This window comes from Heterocephalus glaber, unplaced genomic scaffold (genome assembly GCF_053883595.1).
Source record: "Heterocephalus glaber isolate CG9 unplaced genomic scaffold, H.glaber_assembly_v1.0 deba00001555, whole genome shotgun sequence".
Taxonomy (NCBI): Eukaryota; Metazoa; Chordata; class Mammalia; order Rodentia; family Bathyergidae; genus Heterocephalus; species Heterocephalus glaber.
Window position 1 is genome coordinate 17,922,080 of NW_028258346.1, and position 26,469 is coordinate 17,948,548.

The window sequence follows — 26,469 nt, forward strand, 5'->3', positions numbered from 1 at the left end:
TGATTTTTCTCTCTGAAATCTATTTCTTCACCCTTTGGGCTGTATGTCTTGGGGTAGATATTTCCTTCCCTTTGCTTTCCTCATTCCTCATTTCTGTTAAACTTTTCAGTAGTAGTACTCATGTCTTAATTCCCAATACATTTCCTTGTATTCCTATCCTATTGTTTCATAGAACATGACCTTTCAGCCATATTGAGATTGGAGGTGATCGTGTGAAGATATGCAGTAGTTTTTCTCTGTTCACTTACATGTGTGTTCTGAATGATCTCCTGCTGCTCCGAGCTGTTATCTGCCCCTCCGGACTTCTCTTTTCCCTCATTCTCCAGTGTCCCGCAGTGCCGGGCTGCCTGTAAGACATCAGGACCAGGTTGCTGGGTGCAGGTTGTGGTGTGTTTTCTCTCCGCCCCTGGTCCTGGTCCCCACCTGCTGTCCCCTGCTGTCCTGCTGGGGAGGGGTGTGCGGGGCTGAGCTGTCAGAGCACATAGCGGGGACAGTGGGAAGCAGACTTGGCCCTTCGCCCTACACCCAGTTGGGGCTTTATTCTGGGACAGGGGCGAGGCGGTGCCCCCAGGGAAGTTTCTGGGTTTGTAAGAACTCGGAGATGAGCAGCACTGGCTGGGGGTGTGGGAGGTGGTTCTGTGTGCAGGTCTTACATCTGGCGCCGCCATTCATGCCCGCTGCCACTCTGTGACCCACAAGTTGAGTCCCACCACAGCTCCCGGGTGAGGGAAGAAGACAGATTTTACCTTTTGCGTCGACGTGTCCAGCGGTGGCCAGCCTGTGACACGTGTGCGACAGCCTGCTGTTTGTTAGCATTGAGAGCTCTGAAAGGTTCTCCATCCCTGCCCTAGTTTATCCCATTTGAAACTTACTGAACTCCTGGGTCCACTTTTTTCTTTCTTCCTCTCTCAACCCTGTCGTGAATTTAATCGCCACCACTTCAGTGTCGTGATTTCAGCTCACTTGATTAGAGAGCTTAAGCGTGTGTTTAACCTCCTCTTGGTCTGGAAGCTTGTTTGTCTTGCAAGGTCCAGGTCAGATGTCGCCTTTGTCTTGAAGCCTTTCCTACACACTGCAAGTCTATGCTGCTTCCTTCTCCAAGCATCTGAGGGCTGTGCCACTACCGCTTCGTGAAACTTCCCTCGCTGTACGTCTCTCTCACTCCCCGTCGGTACGTTGCTGTCTCCCACTCCCCTTCCCTCTTTTCCCTGACTTTAAGTCATGTCTTCAGTCAGTTAGGAGCAGCGGTTGTGGGCCTGAAACTTCTGGTGAACTCTCTTTATGGCACCGTACTGATGTGCACAGACTAAGTGCTCAAGTGCTGTGGACACATCAGAGATCTGGAATCAAATCCTGGTTGTGGACAAAAACTGTGTTGCATGTTTTTTAGAATTTGCTTTGTGTTAAAACAAATTTAATTAGGGAATAATGTGTCACTGAATTACAGAGTCAGAGTCTGCTTTTAAACTCACACCTGTTGTGTCACTTTCTTGTTTCCTCTGTGGGATGGGGATAAAAATCCCAGGTCTGCTTCAAAATTGTGAAAACTTAACGAGAGAATTTATGAAAAAGTAGCTTCCAAGCTCGAAAACGCTGAGCACAATAAGGTGTTGTCAGTGTTGTTATTCTTTTTAACCAGAGTATCTTGGTAGTATAATTTATCACAAGCCAGGCTTTTAAATTGCTTTGATATCCTTGTGCTCGTGTTCTATATAAATGCAAATTGTACATTTGGCCACTGCATCTAGTCTGCAAAATGATTGAGAGTAATATTCATTAAGAAACCTTTGTAAGTCACCATTCGATAGGATGCTTACAGAAACTAAATTAAACTCTTCATGCACTTCCTGCTCTCTTGGAGTATGAAGTTCAGAGAATACATTTGAGGCTTTTCTTGTTTGGCTGTTTTTATTAGATTTATATTTTCAATTTAAAAATAAAGGAAATAAAAAGGGGGAAGGGCCACTGTCAGTATGAGAGTGATCCTTAATGTATAGAAGTATGAGCCTAAAACATGGCAGTATTTTAATCATGTGATTATCAATGAAAATGCTCATTTTGAGTAACAAAATAAACAGGAAATAAATTCACGTGAATTTATGAAATCAGTTTTTTGTGCAAGTATTGAAAGATTTGTTTGTTTGTTTTGTGGTACTGATGGAGCCCAGGGCCTTCACACTGAGCCACATCCACAGTCCCCTTTTTATGTTATGCTTACTTAGCTGCATTGCCCAGACTGGGCTCAAACCTGTGATCCTCCTCCCTCAGCCTCCCAGAGTGCTGGGATTACAAGCACGTGCCACCACACCCTGCAAATAATAAGAATAATAATAATTTATGTTATAAGGACAGAGCTATGGTGAATAATAACTGAGTGCTTGATAAAACTGTCTTCCTCTTTTCAGTATTTACAACTTTCTGTGAATTTTTTGGCTTATAGGGTAACAATAGAAGTAGTGAGTAATTTGGAGTCAGTCCAGTTCTGAGTGTCATTTTAAATAGCTGTGTCACCCAGGTCTGTGATGTAACCTCTTTTATGCCTGTCTCTTTAGCTAAAATATAGGGATAATGATTGTTTTTTGGCTCGGTTTTCACTTCATAAAGTTATTTCATTTTGAAATAAGACCCATTCTGTCTTTTTCAAGGAAATTTGTCAGGATGAAGAGCATATTGTGTGTAAAGCAGTTTGCGAGTGTAGCGTCCTGTACTGTATATATTTCAGACGTGATAATGATCCAGGGGATATTCTGAATGCTGTCATCATGGCCACAGTGGACCTTGGAGAGAATTCCCATTGCTGTCACATTTCATGGTTGTGCTTTATGTAATCTTTCAGGTTCATAAAATATTGAAACATTCAGCGCTTGCCCTCAGAAATCTGTACAAATCTATACAGGGTTTCAAAACATGAGCGTTTAGATTTCAGTTTTGTAGAATTGATAACTTCATACCACTGAATAATTAACATACAATCTTTTATAAGTAATGAAATTATGCTTATTTTTTATTTAAGTAGACTTGTCGATGTGGTGTCTCCAAGTTTCAGTGTGGCCTACAGATGTTTTGAAAATATAGTTTGAAACTAAATGAGTTGCAAAGATTTTACTTCATTGTTTTTCTTAATAATTCTTCCATTTTCCTTGTGTGTTTTTCTGATTTCTGTTGCTGTCACCTTTCCTCAGCAGTGGTGAATTCGCACGCACCTTCACTAAATCTAGACAACATTGTTTCTCCAGAGCTGCTTCTTTACCTCGTTCATCGGAGCAGTTGCTGGGCCCTAAAGAGGGTCCCCGTGATTCGGGCCTGCTGGATGCGAAGGAGCTGCTGAAGTACTTCACCTCCGATGGGTTGCCGCTGGGGGACCTCCAGCCTTTGCCCGTGCAGAAGCGGTAAGTGGGAAAGGCAGGGTGTCCGGCCGGCTAACTTTTAGGAATCATTAAAGCCACCTTGCATCTTGTGTTTTTAGGTTGTTGATGCTCTGTGCTGCTTCAGCAGAAGCCACAGTTTGCTTCCGGTATTCATCAGTTGGGCTTTATCATCACTTTTTGAGGGTTGGGAGTGGTAGCAGAGCTTTCTCACTGAACTGCATCTTTAGCTTTTGTTTTTGAACAGGAATCGAACTCAGGGACTCACACTTGCCAGGTGGATGCTGTGCCACTGAGCTACATTCCTGGCCCATCTTTAGCTTTTTGTTTGTTTGATTATATTTCGAGACAGGGTCTTGCTAAGTTTTCCACATTGGGCTCAAATTTTCAATCATCCCACCTCAGTCCCCCACAGTGCTGGGATTACAGGCAAGTGCTACTATGCTCAACTATAATCCTGACTTTTTTCTATCATCCAAATGCCCTACAGGTTTGTGCTATTGAATATAAGGGTAATAGAAGCAATAAATGAAACCTGAGCATATTCCTTGTAGAATTCACTAACTTCTACTTTCTACCCAAAGGACAGTTCTTTTTCAGAAACAATTATGTTTCAAATTTCAAATAAATAATGTTTTTCATCCTTTTTTCTTTTCTTTTTTTTTTTTGGTACTGGGGATTGAACTTGGGTCCTTGCGCTTGCACAGCAGGTGGCGAAACCACTGAGCTAAATCCCCGGTGCCTATCCTTTTCTCTTTTACTGGCCTGTACTTGGCATTATCATTGTCAGTTATGCCTAATACTAGCAAAAACCAGGGCCTTTTAATGGAAGAGGATGGGCAATGTAATAAAAGGGCTTTTGATACTATAACATTAGCCAGTAAGACCTCAGCATCTGTGTGAATAATTTACATCTAATTTCAATTCCGAGACAACTCCTTTGTGTTACTGGTTAACGGATGCTGATGTTGCTGCAGTTGACTGAAAAATAAGTACAATTGAGACATCAGTTACTTTCGAAGATTTAGTAATTTTCTCTTTATCCAATTTCGTTCCAATTGTTAATCCATTATTTTGAAAAACTCCCAGGGGACTTTAAAAATTCTACATCTGATTTTTTAACAAAGCTTGCTTTGAATTATACTGTGATGACTTCTGATTCTGAAGGTAAATTTTCAAGATTAATTGGAAGGTTGTTATATCTCAAAAATATTATGATAGCATTGATGTCTTTTGTGTGTGTTCACTAGAGAGAGATAGGGAGCAATTCTGAAAGCATTTTAATAACTCTGGGTCTTAATGACTTACTGATCTTAATGATGTAAAAATGAAATAATTTTGGAGTAATTTTCCTTTTCTCAGAGCTTTAAGAGAGCAATAACCTGTTTTGTGGGAATTAAGACAGTTGTCTAGATTTTCCTCTATTTAGTTAATGGGTTACTGTCCTTTCAAACCATTAAGCATGAACTGGCAGCCCAACGAGTGTGCCAAAACCGCATTATTTATTTATGCAGGTACATGCTTTTTATTACAGTGTCTTTCCAATGCAGGATAAGGGTAATTCTTTGTATAGCTCACAGGTGATTTATTTGGGAAAGTTGCATACAATTCTTTGATGCTAAGAAAGAGCCGTATTGTCCGTGACCGGATGTATCTTCTGTTAACGTGACAGTGGGAGGAGGAGCTTTCTGGGTTGAGTCGGGAAGCTGTGTGCGCTGACTAAACATCTGCCCAGGCAAGGAGCCCCCCCAAGGCCAAGGTGGATAAAGTGCAAGTTGATGCCTGCCTGTGCCAAGGGAGTGACCCACGGTGACAACACACACGTTTGTTACTGTGTCATTTAGAAGAAGCCGTAAGAGAAATTTATTTTTAAAAAGATGCTGAGGGGGGCCTTGACATGAGAGATGGAGAACATGGTGAAGGAAAGGAGTGAAATGCTAGATGCCTGAATGGGTCTGTTCTATGCACTTATTCATTTTAATAGACAGTCATCAAAATACTAGGGTCGTTGCAGTTTACTCATGACTTTTTTTGGTAACACCTTGAATAGATTAGAATATGAAGACTGTTTTTTAGGATTTATTAGCACACGCTTTACCTTTTAATGTAATAATTTGAACTGCTTTTCATAATACTCTATTATTTCCAGTGGCAGAAGAGCAGTTGTCATTCCCAATGTCATAGGAGGGGAATATGACAGCGAATTTATTCTCGCCGCTCAAGTAGGTCTTTGCCTTTCTATGCAGCATTTCCATCCCTCCTGAATGCAGATTCCCTGATACTTTTAGCCTCGGGAAGCTCAGGGTCGCTCAGTCCTCCCATCAACGTAACAAATTCTGAACATTGGGACCGCGATGTGCTCCATTAGAACGGCGGTCCTGACTCAGGCAGAACAACCCCGGGAGCGAGTTCTGATCGCAGCGACTGCCTCCTCCCCAAGTGTGACAGGCCCCCGCGGGTCTGGGCGGGGAAGGGTTGAGTGTGAAGATTTTGTGGACCTTCACATAGGATCAGTTCTGCATAGCTCCTGACTGAGAACCTGCCTGAGAGAACTGAGGTCCACAGGCTGCCTGCTTGCTGGGCTGTAGAAAGTGGTTCCCTCCGAAATTAGAGGTTGGCTCGCTGCACCCTCAGGCAACCAGATCTGAGTCCCACACGCGTTGCTTCTGCTGTTACCAGAGTTTCAAGTTAACTCTAATTATCCCCCTGCCAAAAAGTTAACTTGAATTATTCCCTTGTTTAAATGAATAAACATTAATGCACTTCACCAAGAAAAAAAAGAACTTTTGGGCACTGGGGATTTAGCTCAGTGGTTCCGCCACCTGCCTCAAAAGTGCAAGGTCCTGAGTTCGATCCCAGGTACCAAAAAAAAGAATTTTTAAACTGAGCATGGTGGCTCACCCCTGTAATCCCAGCACTTGGGAAGCTGAGGCAGGAGGATCACTGAGTTTGAGGCCAGCCGGGGCTGCAGAGTGAGACCCTACCTCAAAAAAACCAAAACAGAAAAAAGAACTTTTAAAAATAATGCTACTTTCTGGGCCAGGGATTTAGCTCAGTGGTGCTGCCGCCTGCCTCGAAAGCACAGGGTCCTGAGTTCGATCCCCGGCACCAAAAAAAACACAAACAAATGAAACTACTTCCTGAGATTTCATTACAAAGCACTTGCTTTGCTGATCTGTCCATTTCCCGCAGTGGTTTTGTGCGGTAGGCTATATCCTGATGTCAGAAACCGGAGTGTAGGAAGTATATAAGCGGGAGGCCCCCCGGGCCTGCTCCGCCTCCTTCCTCCTCTGGCTTTCAGCGGCACCGTGACCTTGGACATCAAATTCAGACGGAGGGAGGAAGTCAGGTTTGTGTCCTCAGAATCTTTCTCCAACACTAAAGAAACTTTAAATACTAATAAAAATCTTTTTATTGCAGGGACAAGACTTTTGCTTTGACACCAGAACTTAGTCCTCGGAAACTCCAGGCCTTACCTTTTGAAAAAGCCTTAGTGTGTCATTACCATGGAATTGAGTAAGTTTTTATTTATTTATTTACACTTTTCTGGCTGCTGTTCCTGTAACTTCTCTCATGAAAGTGTGAAGAGTGACAGATGAAGTGACACAAACAGACAAAACTGCAGAGAAAGCATGTCAAATCCGTAAAAAACAAAAAAAGCAGCCGACACACAAATGATTTATCTTCTATTGAAGAAAATGGATATTTGGTGCTTAACAGTTTTGCGTCATTTAAACGTCCTCTTATTAGTTAGGAGGTGTTTTAGTCAGCATTATTTTGGATCCTGCATTATTAACATGTATTTGCGCTGTGGGTCACTGTAATGTTCTGGTCACTAATGACATTGGAATTGGTTAGAAACTAGGAGACAGAATGTGTCCCCTTTTTAACACGTTAATTATATGTACTTCTTTATAGGATTTTAATTGACCATTTTAAGGATTCTCTTGCTTAATTACATTAGCAGTTTCCATGTGCCCACCTGCCGTACTCAGGGACAGGAAATAGAGGTTGCCACTGATATATTTTACACTGGGTTTTTGAGATCTTGGTGATTCATTTTGGAAAATTTTTCACGTTCTGAAAGTGAACCATTATTTGTATACTAATTTTCTATAAATTAAAATAATACAAGGTTTGATTCTTCATTAAGGTACAGATTCTAGGAAGAGAAAATAGCATTCTGGTTTTTGAATAAATACTGTTTTGTTTTATAATGTGTGTATTATGTTGCAATGAGTCCAAATAGAGAAATTATGAAGATCATTGTGTCATAGCAGGGCAGTTGATGTCTGTTTTGACTTGGTAAAAACCTTTTATTTATTTTACTGTTTTGTTGTTGGATATTTATATTACTTTCACATACCCTTCTGTTTTCTGCCCTTTTTATTTTATTAAAGGCCTACTGATTAAACGTTACAGAAAAGTTTATAATGAAAACCAGTTCTTTGTTGAAGATACTGCCTATCTCCAGTCTCAGTTTTCAGAAATACCTGTTTTATTTATTTGGTTTTCATTTTCCCGACAGTCACTTCTTTTATTCTAAGATAGCCTTCTGTTAGTGTTTTTTAATGTCTTCGTGTAAGATATTACTGACTCTAGGGGCCGAGGATTTAGCTCAGTGGTTCTGCCACTTGCCTAACAAGCACAAGGACCCGAGTTCGATCCCTGGTACCCAAAAAAACCCAGTTTCTCAGATATTACTGACTCCGCTGTGGAAAATGAAGACTTTGTTCCCCATGTTCTTGATTTCATTTTTCTCTTTACTTTGCTTCTAAAAATATGTTTAAAACTTCTGTCTCTTATTCTGTGACCTGTAAAACAGTCTATCCTTCGTTTCATTTGATAATTTTAGGGCTTCCTAATCTATTAAAAGGACCTAAATAGGGGTTTTAAGGTATTTTGCATAAAAGTTGAATCTGAAAGTTAAAACCAGTAAACACTGTTTATATTATTGTGATGAAAAATAGTGCTCCCTGCTGAAAAAATGTACTGGAATTAACATATTCTTTGCTACATGGCCAAAAAATTTACCCCAGGACAAATATATTTTTGCTTCTTCAGTCCTATAAACTCCTCCAAGCACTGATTTGAATAAAATGAGCTCTGATAATTCTATCTTAACAGCTGGCTGAGGTGTCTGTCACATGACTGTTTTAGGTTATGTTTCCCCAAATACTGTAATTTAGGGTTTGTTTATCCTGAGTCTCATCTCCCTACTTTTTTTTCCTCATCTTTGGTTCACCACAGAAAAATTTCAGTGGACACCATAAATTTATGAAATTTGTAAAAGACAGGTCCTTCACATTCATTTTTAAAATATTAAATGAAGATGTAATTGAGGATTCACTCCTGGTGGGCCTAATGTATTTATTAATGTGAACATGGAGGACGTCAGGATGCTCCCTCATGATACCGGAGCGTTCATTCTCCAGTCCTCTGCTCCGTCCTGCCCACTTCCGTGATTGGAACTCAGTTTCCTATAAATGTATGCTCCTTGAACTAGGGACTGGCAGAGCTGTAAGGTGGCAGCGCCGTGAGTCCAGACATGCTTTTTCGTGGAAGATTTGGGTGTTTAGGGCGAAGGCCTGGTCATACTCAATGTAATGGAGTAGAAACAAAACACAAAGGAAATGTTAGATACAAACTCGAAGAGAAAGCGTTTTCTTCTTGTTGCTTGGGGCTTGCCAACGCCCAGGCCCTTCTCTCCTCAGATATGAAAGACTGTTTGGAAACAAATATGTTAGCTGCAAATCGGTGTTCCTTAAGGCAAAACGCAGCGTTGTTAGCTTGTTTCTTTTTCGTGTGTTTCCCTCTCCTGGAAGGTAAGACACCGCTGATAGGAAAATGTGTTGTTCTCTAAACAGCAAGCGAACCTCTTCTGTCACAGTGTGGCAGTCGCACCGCACACCTGGCCTCTCTCCTTACTTTGGGAAATGTCTTTCATCCATTCCAGATTTGGCAGTTTTCTCCTGAACTCATTGCCATGGCCTGCTGCATGACAGACAGGATTTTATCTGTCTTTTTAGTTACAAAACAAAAACAACTTCATTATCTTAGGGGCGTTTTTCTCTGGTAGGACCCATAAAACTTTTGGTTATTGTTTTATAAGAAAATATGAGATTGTCATCATTCATCCCACAATAAATATTTCACTAATATCAAATCTTTCTCCTATAACTGTTTTTTTCTTTTCTAATTTACAAAGAACCTTTTTGTTTCCATGGCAAATCATAGTCCAATCATCTTAAGGACATTTCAAATGGCAATTAAAGTGAACTCATACAGAGAATTCAGTTGAGGGGATGACATTGTAAACAGCTGTGATCAAGAGACAACTGGAAGAAAAAAATCTACAGCTTAGAAACAGAACATTAGGGTAGAAAAAATATTCTTACAATCAAAATATGCATCTTTTCTCTAAATATTCCCCATGTTCATGCTAACCAGCCATTACACTGCCTCTTGCCTAGAACCTTTCTAAAAATTCATGGTTCTTAATCTTACTCTAAATTTATTATTTGCCTAGGATAGAAGTAAAACTCATCAGTAATGTTCATAGTTGCTGCTGATTTTTTTTTTTGGTACCGGGGATCGAACTCCGGTCCTTGCGCTTGCACAGCAGGCAGCGAAACCACTGAGCTAAATCCCCGGCCCCTGCTGCTGATTTTTAATGAAATACATTTTATTAAATGACAGACTTGAGAAAGAATATTAGAGAATTGAGGTATCTGAGACCTAGTTCCTGCTCTGCCACCAATTAACATTCTCATTGAAGCTTCGGTTTTTTCACCAGTTTATAGTAAATGGTTAAGTTAGATTGGAGATGCTTTCTTTCAGTCCTAGCTACACGTCAGCATGGTCTAAGCAGACTTGTCAGTTGTGTGTATTTAAGATGTATGTGTGACATGATGTTTTGATAAACATTTGTGCAATGAAATGATTCCTGCAGTCAAAAAAATAGTCTTACATAGTAGCTTTTTAAAAATCCCAATGACTAGTTCTTACCACAGACCAATCAAATCAGAAACTATTGACATGGAGTAGCTCCTCAGGTGATTCTGTAGCAGCAGACTTGCAGTCCATAGTGTGGCAGCTCTCAGTGGTCCAGCAAGATCAGGCCAAAGGAGGATGTACCTGGAGGTTGGAGGCAAGTTTATTACACCAGTGGGCTGATCAAGGGTTTCTCCACAAAGCAGTCAGCCTAGAGCTGGCAGTGAACAGGGTTTATATGGGTTAAGGAAGGGGGTGGGAATACAGAAGTGAGGCGTTTATCATCAGTTCAAGGTTGAGGAAGTTACATTAGTTTACATGCTTGGATAGAAAGGTACCCTGGATACAGACGCTTCCTGAGCACAAAGGACAGTGAAGGAGGTCACGGGTTAGGTGTGGGAGGGGGATGAGCTGGGGGTGGCTCTTTGTCAGGTCAGCTCGCACAGGAGACACCTTTTTGCTCAGAAACCATTTTCCGGCTCAATTCTAATGTTCAGCCTTCTGTTGCTTCACCACTTAAGATGATCATATACCTTATAGGAGACAGTATACTCAAGTCGGGCTCTGAAGTCACCAAGCTGGGCTTAAATTCTGGCTATGGTACATATTTCTAGCATGCTATAAGATGTGCTGTGATAGAAAATAAATCTAATGATGGTGATCGAAATGGCAGAGTGCATTGATCACTTGTTTTGCTTTCATGTTCCAGGCACTGACTAAATGTTTCTATGTACCATTCAGGTAATCCTCCCAATAGTTCTTTCAGATAAGGCTGTAAGTACTATGTGTCTCACTTTGTGGATCAGGCAAAAGAAGCATAGATAAATCATTTGGCCAAGTTCACACAGCTAATAAACAGAGGAGCACAAGTTTAAGTCCAAGGGTTTAGGAGCCTGAATTAGATGTAGTCCAGATTCTCAGAAAAATCAAATGTGTGTCACATTGGAGAGAGAAAGTTTTAAAACCTCCACCAGGCAGTCAGATGTCTGGGTAATGATCCACTCCTTGAAAGCTGAACTCCAGAAATCTGATTTTAGGGACCATGTTGGGATTTTACAGGTGCAGGAGGACAGATAACAGTGAAGAGAGTTAACTTTTCAGCCCATCTGTGTGTGAAACTAGGCCTACTCTCCTGATGTACTGCGGAAAGGGGGAGAGGGCACAAGGTCGCATTTCTCACTCGTGCTTTTCCTCATGTGCTTATTGGTTGTGCTTAGCAGCAGGGAATTCTTTAAAGCTAGAAGCATTTGCTGAGCTAACATTTCGTTGACCCCTGAATCATATTTAGCTAGAAACCAGATGGACAGACATCCAAAGGGTTTGAAGGGAAACCTGTCAGTCAGACGTGGATTTAGCCTTAGCGAAAAAGTCAGGATGCGCTGAGCTGCTTGGTAAGCGAGTTTGGGATGCTTTTATACCCATTTAATCTCTGTGTTGAAAAGCAACTCACTCTTTTTAAGAGAAGTCAGCACTGCACGTTGGTATAGATCAGCCATGCTGAGAAATCAGAGGTTCCTAGAGTTTTAAGAAGTTTTAAAGCGCAGCTGTATTATTTTGAAAGTATGCCAAAGGCCTCACTTCATCTGTCGCCCATCAACACAGTGGAAGAGAAATCAGACCGTGCTCTGCAGTCTTAAACCCTTCGCCTTATCGGGGAGCAGGCCTGAGAAGCAGCTTGCGGGAGGCCGGCTGAGCCGAGGGAAGCCGGGGAAGGACGCGGGCACTGACGTCTTGGCGTTCTGTGTGCACGGAAGAAGCCCGCTGTCCTGGCAGAGGCTTTGATTCTCCCATCTCTGGCCTCCTCGTTTAGATACTGCTTGGATGACCGAAAGGCTTTGGAGAGAGACGGCGGATTTTCAGAACTGCAGTCTCGCCTTATTCGTTACGAAACACAGACGACCTGCACCAGGGACAGCTTTCTCGGCCCCGCGGTGTTGAGCCCCATCCCGTCGCCTGCGGTTCCGGTTCTGGTTCCCGCGGAGCCTGGGAGTGGTTCGGACGGAAAACCGCTGCAGAGCGAGCTCGGACCCGGACCCGGACCCGGACCCGGACCCGGACCCGAGGCGTCCCGCCTGACGCGGAGGTCCGGGGAGCTGAGCTGCCCTCGGCCCCCTAAAAGGTGACGCAGTGAGTGCCGAAGTAGCATCTGGACGGAAAGTGCTTTCTAGTGGGGGCGGGGGCTGCTATGTTTTTAGTCCTTGCTGCATGGATTTATATTAATTCCTTCATGACAGCAAGTTTGTTTTTATCGTGAGCAGTGGACGATGTTGTTTAGAAGTTATAGAAAGGAAAGGGTCGGCACCAAACCCTGCTGCTCGCTGCCTGCCAACGGACAGCCCGTGGCAGGTCTCCTGCTGGCTCGGGCTGCCTCTGCCTCGGTTTCCTGCCCGCTTGGGTGGGCACTGTAGGAAGCCCACTTGATCCATAGAAAATGTAATTTTCAAACCTACGTAATTAGTGCGTCCTGTGAAACTTTTTAGGTACATCTTTTGCTACTAAATAGAGCCTCCGGATAGCGGCTCAGAGATTAGAAATTTATGAAATAAACACTAATTTCTATCAAATTTATATATCTTTACAGCTGTCGATTTTAGGTCCTTGGTATTCAAACCAAGCCTTAAGTTTTTACTGTATGTAAACCTTCAAAAATCTACAGAATAGGTGAAAACGAAACTTTCACATGTTGTGAACACATAAAAATAGAGAAGACTATTTTCCTGGTATGGAGTAACAAAATGAGTTTTAGGACAACTTTATAAATTCCTGGTACTTTTTACATCTGATAAAGGTGGAAAGCAAAAGAGCTTAGTTTCTGAAGTGACTGATGAGAAGATTTATGCTCCTGCAGTGAAAGCATTCTGAGCTGCGGCTGGCAGAGAGAAGGGAAGCCTAGAGGAACCGCTCTTGCCAAACATGGAAGCCTCAACACATTTAACAGTTCTGTGCTTTTTTAAATATTGTTTTTTATTTTGCATGGGCAGTTAGTGGCATAGGTACCATAAGAGACAGGTTAGGGATTCCTTTATTAAAATTCTCTCTTTGGGCATTGGCAGCACACACTGTCATCCCAGCACTCAGGAGGCTGAGGCAGGAGGATCACCATGTGTTTGAGGCCAGCCTGGGCTCCATAGTGAGTTCAAGGCCAGCCTGGACTCCATAGTGAGACACTATGGAAAAAATAATCTCTTAATAGAAAAGTATAAGTATCTAAAGAAGTAGCTGAAATGCTAGTTGTTATGCATTGCCTTCTGTTGTACTCATTTGAAGAACTGAAGGAACAACTTTACAAAACAATGTCGATTGCTTACATAAGACAGAGTAGCAAGCAACTCCATCTCCTCTTTCTGAGTTTGTGTTCATTCAGATGCAGTTACCACATTTGTGGATTCCCGTCATCTGTGCTCTGCATTTTCCTCTCCCTGTAGAGCCGTGAAATCTGACAGCTTAGATTCTCTTCTGTCCCAGCCAACTGGCACTAGTCGCCAGCATCACGCAGTGACGTCCAGGAAGCCGCAGCCAGAGCAGCCCTCAGCCATGGCGCATCCTTCCCTTTCCAATCCTGGCAGCGAAGCTCCGAAAGCCATGAAAAAGGCTGGCTCTGGTCAGAACAGCATGCACGAGTCAAAACCATCAGGGCAAACTAAGGAGTCCAGGTCTCAGAAGCATACAAGGGTAAAGACTTTCTCATCCTTCACATTCTACACGAGAAGACATTCCTTTATTTGAATTTTGTAAAGATTTTGTGAATGAAATAATGTCTGGAATTTAAAATCACTCAGAATAAGGATGATGGGCAAAGTGAGCAGGGGACAAATGAAACAAAATCAGCCAGGAATTGATCATCCTTCAAACAAGGTGGCAGATAAAGTGAGGCAGGAATTAGCCAGGTTGTGATGCTGCACACCTGTAATACCAGCCCTCTGGGAGACTGAGGCGGGAGGATCGCAAGTGTTAGCCCAGCCTTGGGAACTTAGCAACTCCGAGAGACTCTGTCTCAAAATAAAATATAATAAAAGGGGTGGGGACGTAGCAGTGTGAAGGGCCTGGGTTCAGTCTCAAATAATGAGAAACGAAAAAGAAGTGGACACTGCTTTATTTGGAATTTTCCACAATAAAAAATAAACACACTCTGGTGTGAGAAACTAAAAGTGAAAATAAGGACCAAAATGTAAAACAGACATTGGGAAATGGGAAGAAAATATTCAAATGCTAAGAAAAAGAAGGGAGAGGGGAGGAGGAAAAGAAAAAGAGAGTATAAGGAAAAACTAGAACCAAAGCTTTTATAATTAAGGAGGGGAAGAATAGTTGAAGGGAGAGGAAGGGATTGAGGGGAAAAAAGAAAAATCAAGATAGATTATATACAGGTACAATTTTCCTATGATGAATGTGGTCACTATATATATATATGCACATATATATATAATGTACCAATAAAATTAATAACGATAATTAAAATAAAATAAAATAAGCACATACCTAATATCCCTGCTGGGTGTAACTGTTATACTCAGAGTTCAACTCACAACTCCTGATTTGAATTCCTTTCTTAAGATATGACAGCCACTCCCTGTACTAATGCCGGGACCCATGTGACCATGTTGGTGTTAAAGATGTGTTCACTCGCTGTCTTTAATTCAGCTGCCTGACAGTGGGATTCCCAGTTCAGTTATGATGAACTCCAAAGTGGAAATGTCTGTCCTTTTTCCAGAGGTTTTACTCTCCTTCTGTGTGCTGTTCTGTTTCAGATCCTGAAAGAAGTGGTAGCCGAGTCCCTGAGGAAACACTGCATCACTGAGGCTCACGAGTGTTTCCCTGCCTGTAGCCAGCGGCTCTTTGAGATCTCCAAGTGCTACCTGAAGGTCTGGTGTCTTCTTTGCTAATAGCAACATTTTGTTCTCCTTCTAATGCTCCCATTTGATTAAAAAAAGGTTTAAATACTATTTTTTATACTGATGTCCTATAAATTGTTGCTAGGATTTTGTAAATGGAGATAGAAAAATGATGCAAAAATATTTTACATTTATTTGATTTTAGTCCTCAGATAACTGATTTTAACTGGAGTCCTCAGTATATCCCTTAACAAGTCTCACAACTTCAGTTGGAGCTTTGAACATTAATAATTAATTCATTTAATTGACAATTTTTTTATTATTATTATTATTACTATATGTAGTAAAAATGCTACTGGATTCTATGAAAACACCCAGTTTCTAATGGGGGATCCATCATTAGTTGGTTACAAGACATCAGACAGGTCAGCCACTCAAAAGACAGTTTTCTAAAACTTAGATGGTGTCAGATTATCTCAGTCTGTTTCTGACTTGAATGACAGTTCCATGTAGGTTTCTGGTTAAAATTGCACAGTAAGCACATGCACTCAGTTCTCTTCCTCTTTAAAATTTCTCAAGCAAAACAGCACCATGACAGAGAGCAAGGGAAGGGGAAGGAAAAGTGGTGGACATGTGGTTTGCTGAACAAGTCCATGGAAGCATGGAGCTGGGAGATCCCACAGCCCAAGAGCCACCTGCTGGAGTGCAGGGAGACCCAGGCAGGTCTTCGAGGTGCTCAGGATTCGAAGACATCAGGGAAGCAGGGAATGTGGTGCCGGAGTAAATGAGAAGAAATCAGTGAAGATCTGCCAAGTATGCTGGGCCTGCAGTGTTCGCTGCACACTCTTCTCCCACGGCAGGCACTGTGAGGTCAGCTGCTCATGGTGCTTTCCCCACCTCCGTGACAGGACAGGAAATTGTCACTGGGGACAGAAAGCCTGCAGAGCAAAGGCTGACTGGCCACCCAGTCACCCAGCCTTGTAGCAAGCTCTGCACAGCAAAGGCGTCTGTAGCTCTAGTGTCCCTCTTTGAAATGTGACCAGACGGCCAGGGAGGAGCAAGCTTCAAAGAAAGCTTTCAACACATGATAACAAGTCATCAAGGAACGAGAAGACTGAAGGACAGAAAGTGGAGAAAGCCGTTGTGGAAAGTGTAATTCTCTTAGAATGTAACTGTGTCCATAAAACTAGAACAGGATGCTGCTTACAAGAAAGTATACAGAACACAAAATCTCCTTAAAATTGAAAATATGATGAAATCCATGGAATAGAAAAGCTGAACAGTTTACGTGTAAAATAATTACCAGAAGCTAGAATCAAATGAGAAAAACATTGAAAAGTGGAAGAGAAGTGAAGGATTAATGCAGAAGATCCAGTGTGCGAACAGTAGGAGAGAAAACTGTCAAAAATATAATCAAAGTTTCCCAGAACGGAGGACTGAAGCCTGCTGGGAAGGAGCACACAGTATTTCATCCTGGGAAAGGAAGGCCTCCTACAAACCATGTCACTGTGTCACTGAGTCTCAGTGCAGTTCCACGCCTCTTGGCGTCAGTGGAACATCTTCCAGAACATTCTAAAAAGCCAGCTTCCGGAGCAGGAGAGAATGTGACTCCCATGTAAAGAACCAAGAGCCAGAAAGGGCTTCTCCGCAGTAACACCGCACACTACAAGATGGTAAAAGTATCTTCAAATTCTGAGGGAATGGGAGTTGCCTCCTATTTTATACCCTGTCTACAGTCCAAGCAGATGTGAGGATTCAGAGAGAATCTTTCAGACAAAAGGTCTAAGAAAATGTACCTCACCCTCTTGAGGAATCATGTAGAAGCTGAAGTTCAGCGGACAAGGGGCAGAATCATAAATAGAACAAGAAGTCCTGGAGCATTCCACGGGAACTGCTAGACCAAACTGGAGCAGACAAGAGAAGACAGATGTATAGGTTAAAAACATAAAACTGGAAAAAATAACAGATTATGCAGTATACTTTGGTGCTTAGAAACCTTTGCTATATATTTAATCACTCCATTGTCAGGGAAGGGTAAATACTCAGAATTATAGACATGGAAGCAAGTGAAACGAAGCAAGTGGAAAACAAACAGGTAGTTTGACCACAGGGAAATCAGAACATTGGATGAAGGAGTTGTTAGACTGATAATAGCTTAATTACCTCAGGCCTAAACAGTGTTTATCTCAGTTATGCCAACACTATTCACTGGTCAAAGACTTCGATTGTTATTGAGCGAGCGGGAGAGACAGTGGGTGGCATGTACAAGACCCGGTCCACGGCCATTAATCAGCACTGATACAGAGTCACTGTCTCTGGCTAGCCGTGGAAGTGGATCCGGCAGAAGTGCTAAGGGGCAGCTAAAGGAAGCGACTGAAAGACTGAAAGGGCCCAATTCTAGGCAGCATTGCTTAGAGCTCTGGCAAAGGACCGTTTTTTTGTTCTTTTTAAAATACAGTTAGTTTTTAAACTTTATAATTTGATTTGATGTCATTGAATTTTTAGTCAGAATTCTATTTCATTTCCTGTGTTGTCCCCGTTTGTGGTACAGTGAAATAGCAAAAAAGAAAGAGGGAAAAAAAGATATTTTTACCTGTAGAATAAATACAAACCATATATTCATTCCCTATATAAGGAAGCCAATACATAATTAATAAATGCCCAGGGTAGAGGGTGACTGTGACCTGATGCTGCATCAGATCCATTGGGAATATGAGCTGAGGGGACATGGATTTAGATGGATGGGTGGATATTCTGCTTAGGATATTTTTATATTTCAAGTGGAGGTTAATCATAAGATATTACTTTGATTTTGGTAATGTTTCCTTAATTGCATTTGATACTTACAGAATGGTTTAAGATGACCTCAAGCTTACTTACTAATGAATTGTTCTCTAATTTAACGTACAAAATTGAAAAAATGCTATATTTTCTTCTTTTTTAGGATCTTAAAACTTCAAGAGGTTTATTTGAAGAAATGAAGAAAACAGCAAACAACAATGTCACACAGGTAAATAAATGATTCGCAAGAAACAACATTCCATTGAGTTGGAAATTTATTTCAGGATGTTGTGCTGCTGTTATATGTGCAGTAAGAATTAGTGATGCTCTTTTCAACAACATCCCTCTGAAAACTTTCTAAGCTGCTTATAATAAAAGTTATTTAAGCATAGTATTTAATAATACTTAATAGCGTACTTTGTTAAAATGGTATTAAGAAAGAAAAAATAAATCAGAGAACTAGAAAAACTAATCCATTTTGATTAGCTTTTTTCAAACTTTGGTTTAATTTCTTTTGACTGACCTTTTGAAAACACATTTTCACGTAAAATTAAGAAAATGGAAGAGAATCTTTATTTTGTCCAATGAGAACAATATGGTACTCAGAATTTGAAGTTCAGCAGAAGAGGTTCTGTAGTTGGAAAATAAAATGTTTTTTAAGTGTAAGGTCTGGATATGTTACTTTTTACTTTAAATTTTTTACTATTCTCTTTTGAAGTTTTAATAGTTTTAATATTTTTTCTACCACTTGTATTTTTAATAGAAAGGTACTATAATTATCTATTTCCTTTTCCCAGGTAATTGAATGGGTTTTGGAAAAAACAAGCAAGAAATGATACAGAATCTCTTTTGGACAAGAAAAGTCTTGATGCTACTGTTTACTGCTTCATTCCTTAGCTTGAAAATTAGAAACAAATTTCAAATTTTTTCCAATAATAGGTGTTAATATTTCTAGAGCACTTTATAAGTATCCTGCATTTACGTAGTCTTGGTAATGTTCAGTTAATGTATTTTTAATTGTGTCTATACTATATTTTAATTTTAAAGTTATTTTTATTTTTAAAGTTTTATTCTTGTTATCTTAATATTACAATAAATAGAAATATTTCCTTGACATATTGGGTGACATGTCTTCATTGTGAGGGCTGCTTACATTTCTGAGTACTAAATGGGATAGTGCCATTCTCTCCTGTGTTCATTGGACTGCTTCCAGTTGAGAAATATTGGCATAAAAAATCCACCCAGGCCCCTGCCCTAGAACCACCACTTTTATAGCTCGTAATAAATTCTGAAAGTAAGGCATAATGAAAATGATCCTGAGTACAGATTCGAGGAAAAAAATCTTTCCCGTAGTGGACAATCTGGAATCTTCTTTTAGAAACTGGGAAAATATAGCTGGCTTCATTGGGCTCAGAGAAGATGCTAGTAATAGCTAATGTCGTGCCAAGCATGATGCCGAGAACTGTACTTAATTATCTCACAGGGCCGTGAGAGGTAGATATGTCCTGTTTTATTGATAAGAAGGTGCAGCATAGCAAGGTTGTGATGAACAGTGTTGCATAACTCAGAAGTTACAAGGCGAAGTGCAAACTTTGATTTGTTGAACCTCACTACCTATTCAATCCTAAGTTCTGCACATGTTGGCTCATACCTCTTGTTTTTATTCCTTTTCTCCAAGGGTCTTGTTTTCTACTTAATAATATTATGGATTAAGACAAGTTGTAAGACTGATACCACTCTACAATATTTAAGTTATGTTCAGAGATTTAAGATTTTGAATAAACTTTTGTAATGCTGTTTGAAATTTAGCAAACAAATTATGTCCTTTTGAACAAAAACAAAAAACATAAAGAAGTAAATTGCCTTAATCACTGTTAAAAGGACATAAAGTAGCCAAATATTTTTTATTAGAAAAGAAAGCTGAAGGATTTATTTCAAGACCTGCTATAAAGCTGCAGTAGAGACACTCTGGCATTTGATGTTTACAGATCAAAAGAACAAATGAAATCTTAAAGGCACCCAGCACACCAAACTTTTCTTTGAAGAAGGAAATGTTTTCAGAGAAATGGAGCTTGAGTAAGTGGGTATCTACCCATTATGGTTTAGATCTAAAATATCCCCCGAAAGCCTCCTGTATTCAGAGATGGAGCTTTTGGAAGGTGATTGATTGGATCATGGTGTTGCTGGTGAGTTCACAGCTGGCTGTGCAGCTAAGAGGTGGGGCCTGGTCGGAAGAGGGGGTTCCCTGGGGGGTGTGACCCAAAGGGCACATTCTTGTCCCTGGCTCTCCTCTTCATTCTCTCTCTGCACCCTGCTGCCAGGCACTGAACAGCTTCCCTTTACCACACCATTCCATCGTCATTTCTGCCTTGGCACCAGCCGACCAGAGACTATATCCTCTGAAACCGTGAGCCAAAGTAAACCTGTCTTCCCTTAAGTTCTGGGTGTGAGGTATTTTGTCCAGTGGCGGGAAAGTGACTAATCACCATCAATATGGAAAATAACCTTAACCGTGACCTCATACCAGCCCAAGTATTAACATGATCATGTAGATCATAGGCTTTTACTTAAAATCTAAAACCACAAAACAACTAGAAGAAAACAAAATTCTTTATTATCTTTGGATAAAGCAAGGATTTCTTATAAAGGACTCAAAAACCATAAACCTTAAAATTAAATAATAAACTATTTCAAAATTTAGAAGTTCTCCTTTTGCAAAGACATCGTGAAGAAAATGAAAATGTAAGCCACAGAGAGAAGTTATTCATAATGCCTCAGATAGAAGACTTTTATTTTGAGTGAGCAAGAGATATGAAAAAATATTTTACAAAAGCAGATATAAGGATGGCAAAAGGGACATAAAAAGATGCTGAACATCATTAATCAAAGTGCAAATTAAAGCGAGATGCCTCTGAATGCCCACTAGAATGGGTAAATTTTAAAACAGACAATTCCATGCCTTGGTAATTGTGGCATATTCAGAAATCTTTTACACTGTTGGTGGTAAGGAAAAATGCTATAATTCCTTTGTCAAATATTTGACTTTCTTTTTTTTTTTTTTGGCAGTACTGGGAATTGAGCTCAGCACTTTCAGATTAAGCTACATCTCCATTATCGTCCATCCTTTTAAATTTTTAAACAGGGTCTTACTGAGTTGCTAAATTGTCCAGAGTAGGCTTGAACTTGGAATCCTCCTGCCTCAGCCTCTTATAGTGCTGAGAATATAGTTGTGCACCACCACGTCCAGCCATTTCTTACAAAGTTAAATTTATTCCTATCATGAGTCAAATATTCAACTAACTTCTAACCCAAGTAAAATTAGGACATATGTCTATACAAGAAATTAAACTCAAATCCTCATACCAGTTTAATTCTTAATAATCCCAAACTGAAAATAATCCCAATTTTCATCAACAAATGAGTGGATAAACTCTTCTTTTTTTTTTTTTTTGGTACCAGGGATCGAACTCGGGTCTTTGTGCTTGCATAGCAGGTGGTGAAACCACTGAGCTAAATTCCCAGCCCAGAGGATAAACTCTTAAACTATTCTTACAGTGGAATGCTATTCATTAATGTAGAGGAACAAACTTGAAATATGTATTAGCATGAATGAGTCTCAAAACACTATGCTTCAAAGAAAATCCCAGAATTTTGAAAATATAAAAGTGGCAAATACAGTTACAGGAAGCAAAAATAATTTCCTTGGGCCAGATGTTATAGCAATTGACTGGGAAGCAGCACCGAGAACCTTTGTGTGCCAATATAAATGTTCCAGATCTGGTGACGGTGGACACATAGGCATATGCATTTATCAAAACTCACCCAGCTGTACAGCCGTGTGCCACATGATGGTGGGCTGCATGTACAGCTGTGGGCCCGTGAGATTTCACCACCAGTGACATCGTAGCAATTTTAGTTTAAGTGCATGCTGATGTGGATCCAGCTAGTGCAGCCAGCAGCGCATTTCTCAGAACACCCGGCTCAGCCAACACACGACTGTGCTGGAAACCGCCACACACAGCATAACATGTTGTGTTCTCGGCAAAGCACCCTGCCTTGATTTGCTTCTGAAGCCCCAGTACCTTTCACAAGTCCCTACTCTGTTTATACACCCAGGGAAATCGTGTAGAAACTCTTGATCCAGTCTGCTTAAGTCCAATTTTGGTATTCTCTGGTATGTGGGGCAGAACCATATGAAACAGATGTCACCCAACCATTTTTACCTTCTGTGTTTGTTCATGGCTATCAGGAAGTCCCAGAGGCTGAGAAACTTTATTATGAGGTTGATTGAGCTCCTAGTTGTGGAGATTCAAGGGCGTGGCACTGGCATCAGCTAGACTGGTGAGGACCTCCTGGTGGATGGCATCCTAATGGTGGCACTGAGTGGAAGAGGAAGAGACCCCACCGCTAGACAGGAAGTCACAGCCAGGGGAGGGCCAGGTTCACTCTAACCTTGCTCTCTCAGGACCACCAGCTTGGGGACCCAGGAAGGCAACACCAACCCTCCCCGGGCAGCAGCTCTAAGGACCTCTCATTAGGGTCCCACCCCGACACTACCACACTGAGGAGCAAGCCCCTATCTGTGACTCCTTGGGGGAAATCAAACCACTGTACCCCCCAAATGCCAATGTCAGTGAAAGCTACCTATGTTTTTTTATGTTGTTAACTGTTCACCCTTAGTTCCCAATCACAACCAACAAACAGTTTCCGAATATATCACACATGCAGTGTGGCTCTGCCTGCCACACGAGCCCTGAGAGCTTCAGAGATTCACTAGGCAGTGGGCTGGAGGTAGAGATGCGTGGACGGGGGGAAGACCAGGTATGTGCTTTCCAAGGAAACCCAAGAAGCCCAGTGATGTTTTAGAGATTCTTCTGTGGACATCACGTCTCCACCTTCATTGTGGCTTGGGAAGCTTTTTCAGTCAACTGTTCACAGAAACTGGTTCCTAAACTTTTAGTTTCCTGGTTGGAATAACAAGGCTCATCTCACCTGATACACTCAGAGCCTGGACTGTATCTCAGCCGAGTCCCAGGTTCTGGCTGGTGTCTCCTACTCTGGAGCTGCCTGGATCTGGTGGTAATGATACTTTATCCCTCCACACTGGACATACCCAAATTCTACTTTAACTTCCATGCTATCCTTATACTTTCTTTTCTTGTATTTTGTGAATGACCTATAAAAGATATTTCAAGTAAATCTGAAAGCAGACACAAAGGAGAGACCTAAGCAGCCCTAAATCTTGAGGTCAAGTTTTGTCCCTGAGAGGGGAACAAGCAAGGAACTTCTTGCAAACTGCTTGGCATACGCTGAAACTCATGTGCTGTGTTTCCTATTTAGACATTACCCTAAGGCCCCGTGCACGCGTAGGCAGGACCTTTGGAAGGTGATGGATTATAGGTGCTCACAGCTGCTTTGCTGTTAGGAGGTGAGGCCTGATTAGAAGAGGCAGCTCTAGTGGGTGTGACCTGGAAGGGTTTATCTGCCTTCCAGGTCCTCTCTTGACTCTACTTCCTGTCTGCCATGAGGTGAGGTGAGCAGCTTCTCCTCCACCAGGCTCCTCTGCCATGATGCCTGCCATGGACCCAGGTGACTATGGTCTGAAACCTCTACAAACTGTGATCTAAAATGAGCCTCTCCTCTTTTAAGTCTTGGGTGTTGGATATTGTGTCTCAGCAACAAGGGAAGTGATGCAGACGTTGTGGAGGAAGAGGCAGGCTGAAGTGTTCCTTATCAGGATGAGCTGCTCTGCCTTTATTAGGCCCAGCATGAGAATGACCTTGAAAGGTGAAGGGGGGGGAGAAGCTGAACTTAGACAATAGATATTCTGGTGAGAAATGTCCACTCATGTCCTTTGACCACTTTTGAGTTCTTTGTCTTTTGAGTTGTAAATGTTCTTTATCTATTCTGGACTCTAGTTCTTGACCAGAGAGATTTGTGATACTTTCTCCCATTATGTGTGTTGCTTTTTTACCTTAGTTTTAGCCCTTACATTTAGGCTTCTGGTCCATTTTGACTGTTTTCACACAGGGTGTAAAGATGTCCAACCTCTTCTTTCCATATAAATATCCAGTTGTTGCAACACTGTTCATTAAAAAGATGGCTATTGGGCTGGGGATTTAGCTCAGTGGTTTCACCGCCTGCTGTGCAAATGCAAGGACCTGAGTTCGATCCCCGGTACCAAAAAAAAAAAAAAAAAGATGGCTATTATTTCCCCCATTGAATTTTCTTGGCACCAGCATGACTATAAAATTCCAAGGAATTTATATCAAAATGAAAAAAGGCCGTGGATAACCACATTTCTGGGCAGTGGTGCCCAGTTACAAACATGGACTATTTCTTAGGGAGTAGAAAGCCTTCTAGGAAGGCAGATCCAAAAATAATGGAGTAGAGAACAACTGGTAGCAGGGATTGGCCTGAAGGAAAAACACTGCTTTCCCCTCGAGTCCCCATTGGATTTCAGAGTTAAGTGGACAAGCGACAGACTAGGTCCCTAGCAAAAGGAGGGATCTGTGGCAGTAACCCCGTTCCTGCCTCACCAGTGAATATTAGATGTATGAGTGGCAGTCACTGTGGTTTTGTTAGGTCACAAAATTCTGGGTTTTAAATAGTCACATCCTAAAATCTCATCCTTACCAGCAAAGGTCACAATGTACTGTGCTTTATCCTATACTGAATATTTTGCATGTGGAAGGAATGGAAACAATTGTGCACAGAGGGTGAAATGTAGTCCGGTAATGATATCCATCCTGGAATGGAGGTACAGAGTCTGTTCCTCTAGTTCCTGCATGTGAGCTAGGAGGGTGGCTTGTTCTGACCAGTAGAAGGGCGCGTAAAGGACATGGTGTGAACTGGAATCTTGGTCTTGGGGGCCTGTAGCTTGTTTTGCTCTTGTAGAACCTTGTGCTGAGTGAGGGAAGCTACACAAGGAGACTGGGAAAACCCTCTGGAAGATGAGCGGGCATGTCAAAAGAACCATGGTACCCTGTCTGGCGGCCATGTGTGTGTGTGGGCACCACGGAGCCCAAAAGAATGCGCCAGCTAAATGCCATCCCACGAGGGGCCCAGGCCACCCACAGAATAAGGAGACACAGTACCTCTCTGGGTTTCAAACCCCTAGGCTGTGAGGTGGTTTGTTTTGCACAAACACTCCGTTTCATTCAAATCCAAAAATTCATAGAGAGGCCAAATGCAAGAAAGTTGCCAAAACTTTAGTTTTAAGGCCTTGTTTTGAAGGCTATAGTTGGACAAAAAAGAAATAGCTTACTTTTTGGACTAAATTTCCCTTTCTTGTGGGACTGAGAAAACTTGCAGAGAAAGAAGTTTTCTCCCTGCTTGCGCAGATGAGGATTATAAAGCAGAGGAGCTGCAGTTAATGAGGCATTATTGAAGGTCTTTCCTGGACATTGCCTTTGAGATCTTGGGAGGAAGTAGGCTTCATTCATCCAAAGAACTGTAAGTTGCTGAAAATATAACCGGGTTTGTTTCTTAAGAGGAACAAAGTTTTCTTTCAACATTCTCAGGCTGTGGTCCAAGCCAAGGAAGAGCACAGCCACAGGCCAAGCGTGAGAGCAGGGTGGACTTCCCTTTGAGACCGTGTGCCTCTTCCGCCTGGCTGCCTGTGGCAATGGAGGGTCTGAGTGCACGTCAGGTCCTCTCTTGCCTCTTGTCCCCATAGGGCTTCCTTACTTCCCCCACCCCCCACTCTGCTCTGCTCTGCTCACTCTCCCAGGGAAAGGCCTTGTTTATGATCAAGTGACAAATGAATGGAGACTAAAAGGCCAAAATGGAGGCTCCTGCTGCTTTTCTGTTACCATTGAAGTGTGATTCAGGACCCTCCTGGGACACGGGTTAATCATTTTAATGGCTTGCTTCTCCTAGTGAAATCAAATTTAGTGTAATTTAGAGGACTGTAGGTGACATAATAATTGATTTCTGGTCACACAGTCAAATAGTTCCATTATTCAAAATTTTGTTTAAACAGGTTTCAAAAATATTATTTATCATTCTCAGAACATTAGCTGCCAAAAAAGAACCTTTTTTAAAAGTGAATTTTCAAATGCACACTTAAGAGGCTCATGCAGTACAGAAGGGTGTGGAGGTGGCACCCTCGTCCCCAGACCCTGTCCTCACAAGGACTGAGAGCAGGAGGCCTCTTGGAGTTCAGAATGCATCCCCACTGCCCACTGATCACACACAAACACCCCTCCGCTGAGATTGTTTTAATTATTTCCTTTGCAGTCCTGAGTGAAACACACAAGGGTCTTGGGTCAAGCTCCCTAGAAAACAAACCCTAAAGCGAGGACTAAGCCCTGATGGTTTATTTGCCAGGTCCAATGCTGGGAACTGGGAGTGATGAAAAAGAGGAGCCGGAAGCAAGGAATGCAGGAAAGCAAGGCAAGGGGGCTGTTGGTTCTCTGTGAGACCCAAAGAGACAGCCAGTCCCTCTGCAGCAGGTGTCTTCTCAGTCACACAGGGCAGAGGATGGAGAAACCCAGAAC

General features: G+C 41.7%; 1 protein-coding gene across 3 annotated transcripts in view; it reads left to right on the forward strand.

Annotated features, from left to right (window-relative positions):
• Mtbp (MDM2 binding protein) overlaps positions 1-19,080 on the forward strand; it is a 70,929-nt gene extending 51,849 nt beyond the window's left edge. The window contains exons 16-22 of one of the 3 annotated variants that reach the window (XM_087190734.1): positions 3,183-3,389; positions 6,786-6,881; positions 12,169-12,477; positions 13,784-14,030; positions 15,104-15,217; positions 18,132-18,197; positions 18,766-19,080. In XM_087190734.1, coding sequence (XP_087046860.1) covers positions 3,183-3,389; positions 6,786-6,881; positions 12,169-12,477; positions 13,784-14,030; positions 15,104-15,217; positions 18,132-18,197; positions 18,766-18,804 — 1,078 coding nt within the window. In that variant the 3' untranslated portion in view covers positions 18,805-19,080. The remainder of the gene's footprint in view (positions 1-3,182; positions 3,390-6,785; positions 6,882-12,168; positions 12,478-13,783; positions 14,031-15,103; positions 15,218-18,131; positions 18,198-18,765) is intronic. The other 2 variants (XM_021262738.2, XM_004850224.3) reach the window with 2 other exon arrangements.
• The last annotated feature ends 7,389 nt before the right edge of the window (positions 19,081-26,469 follow it).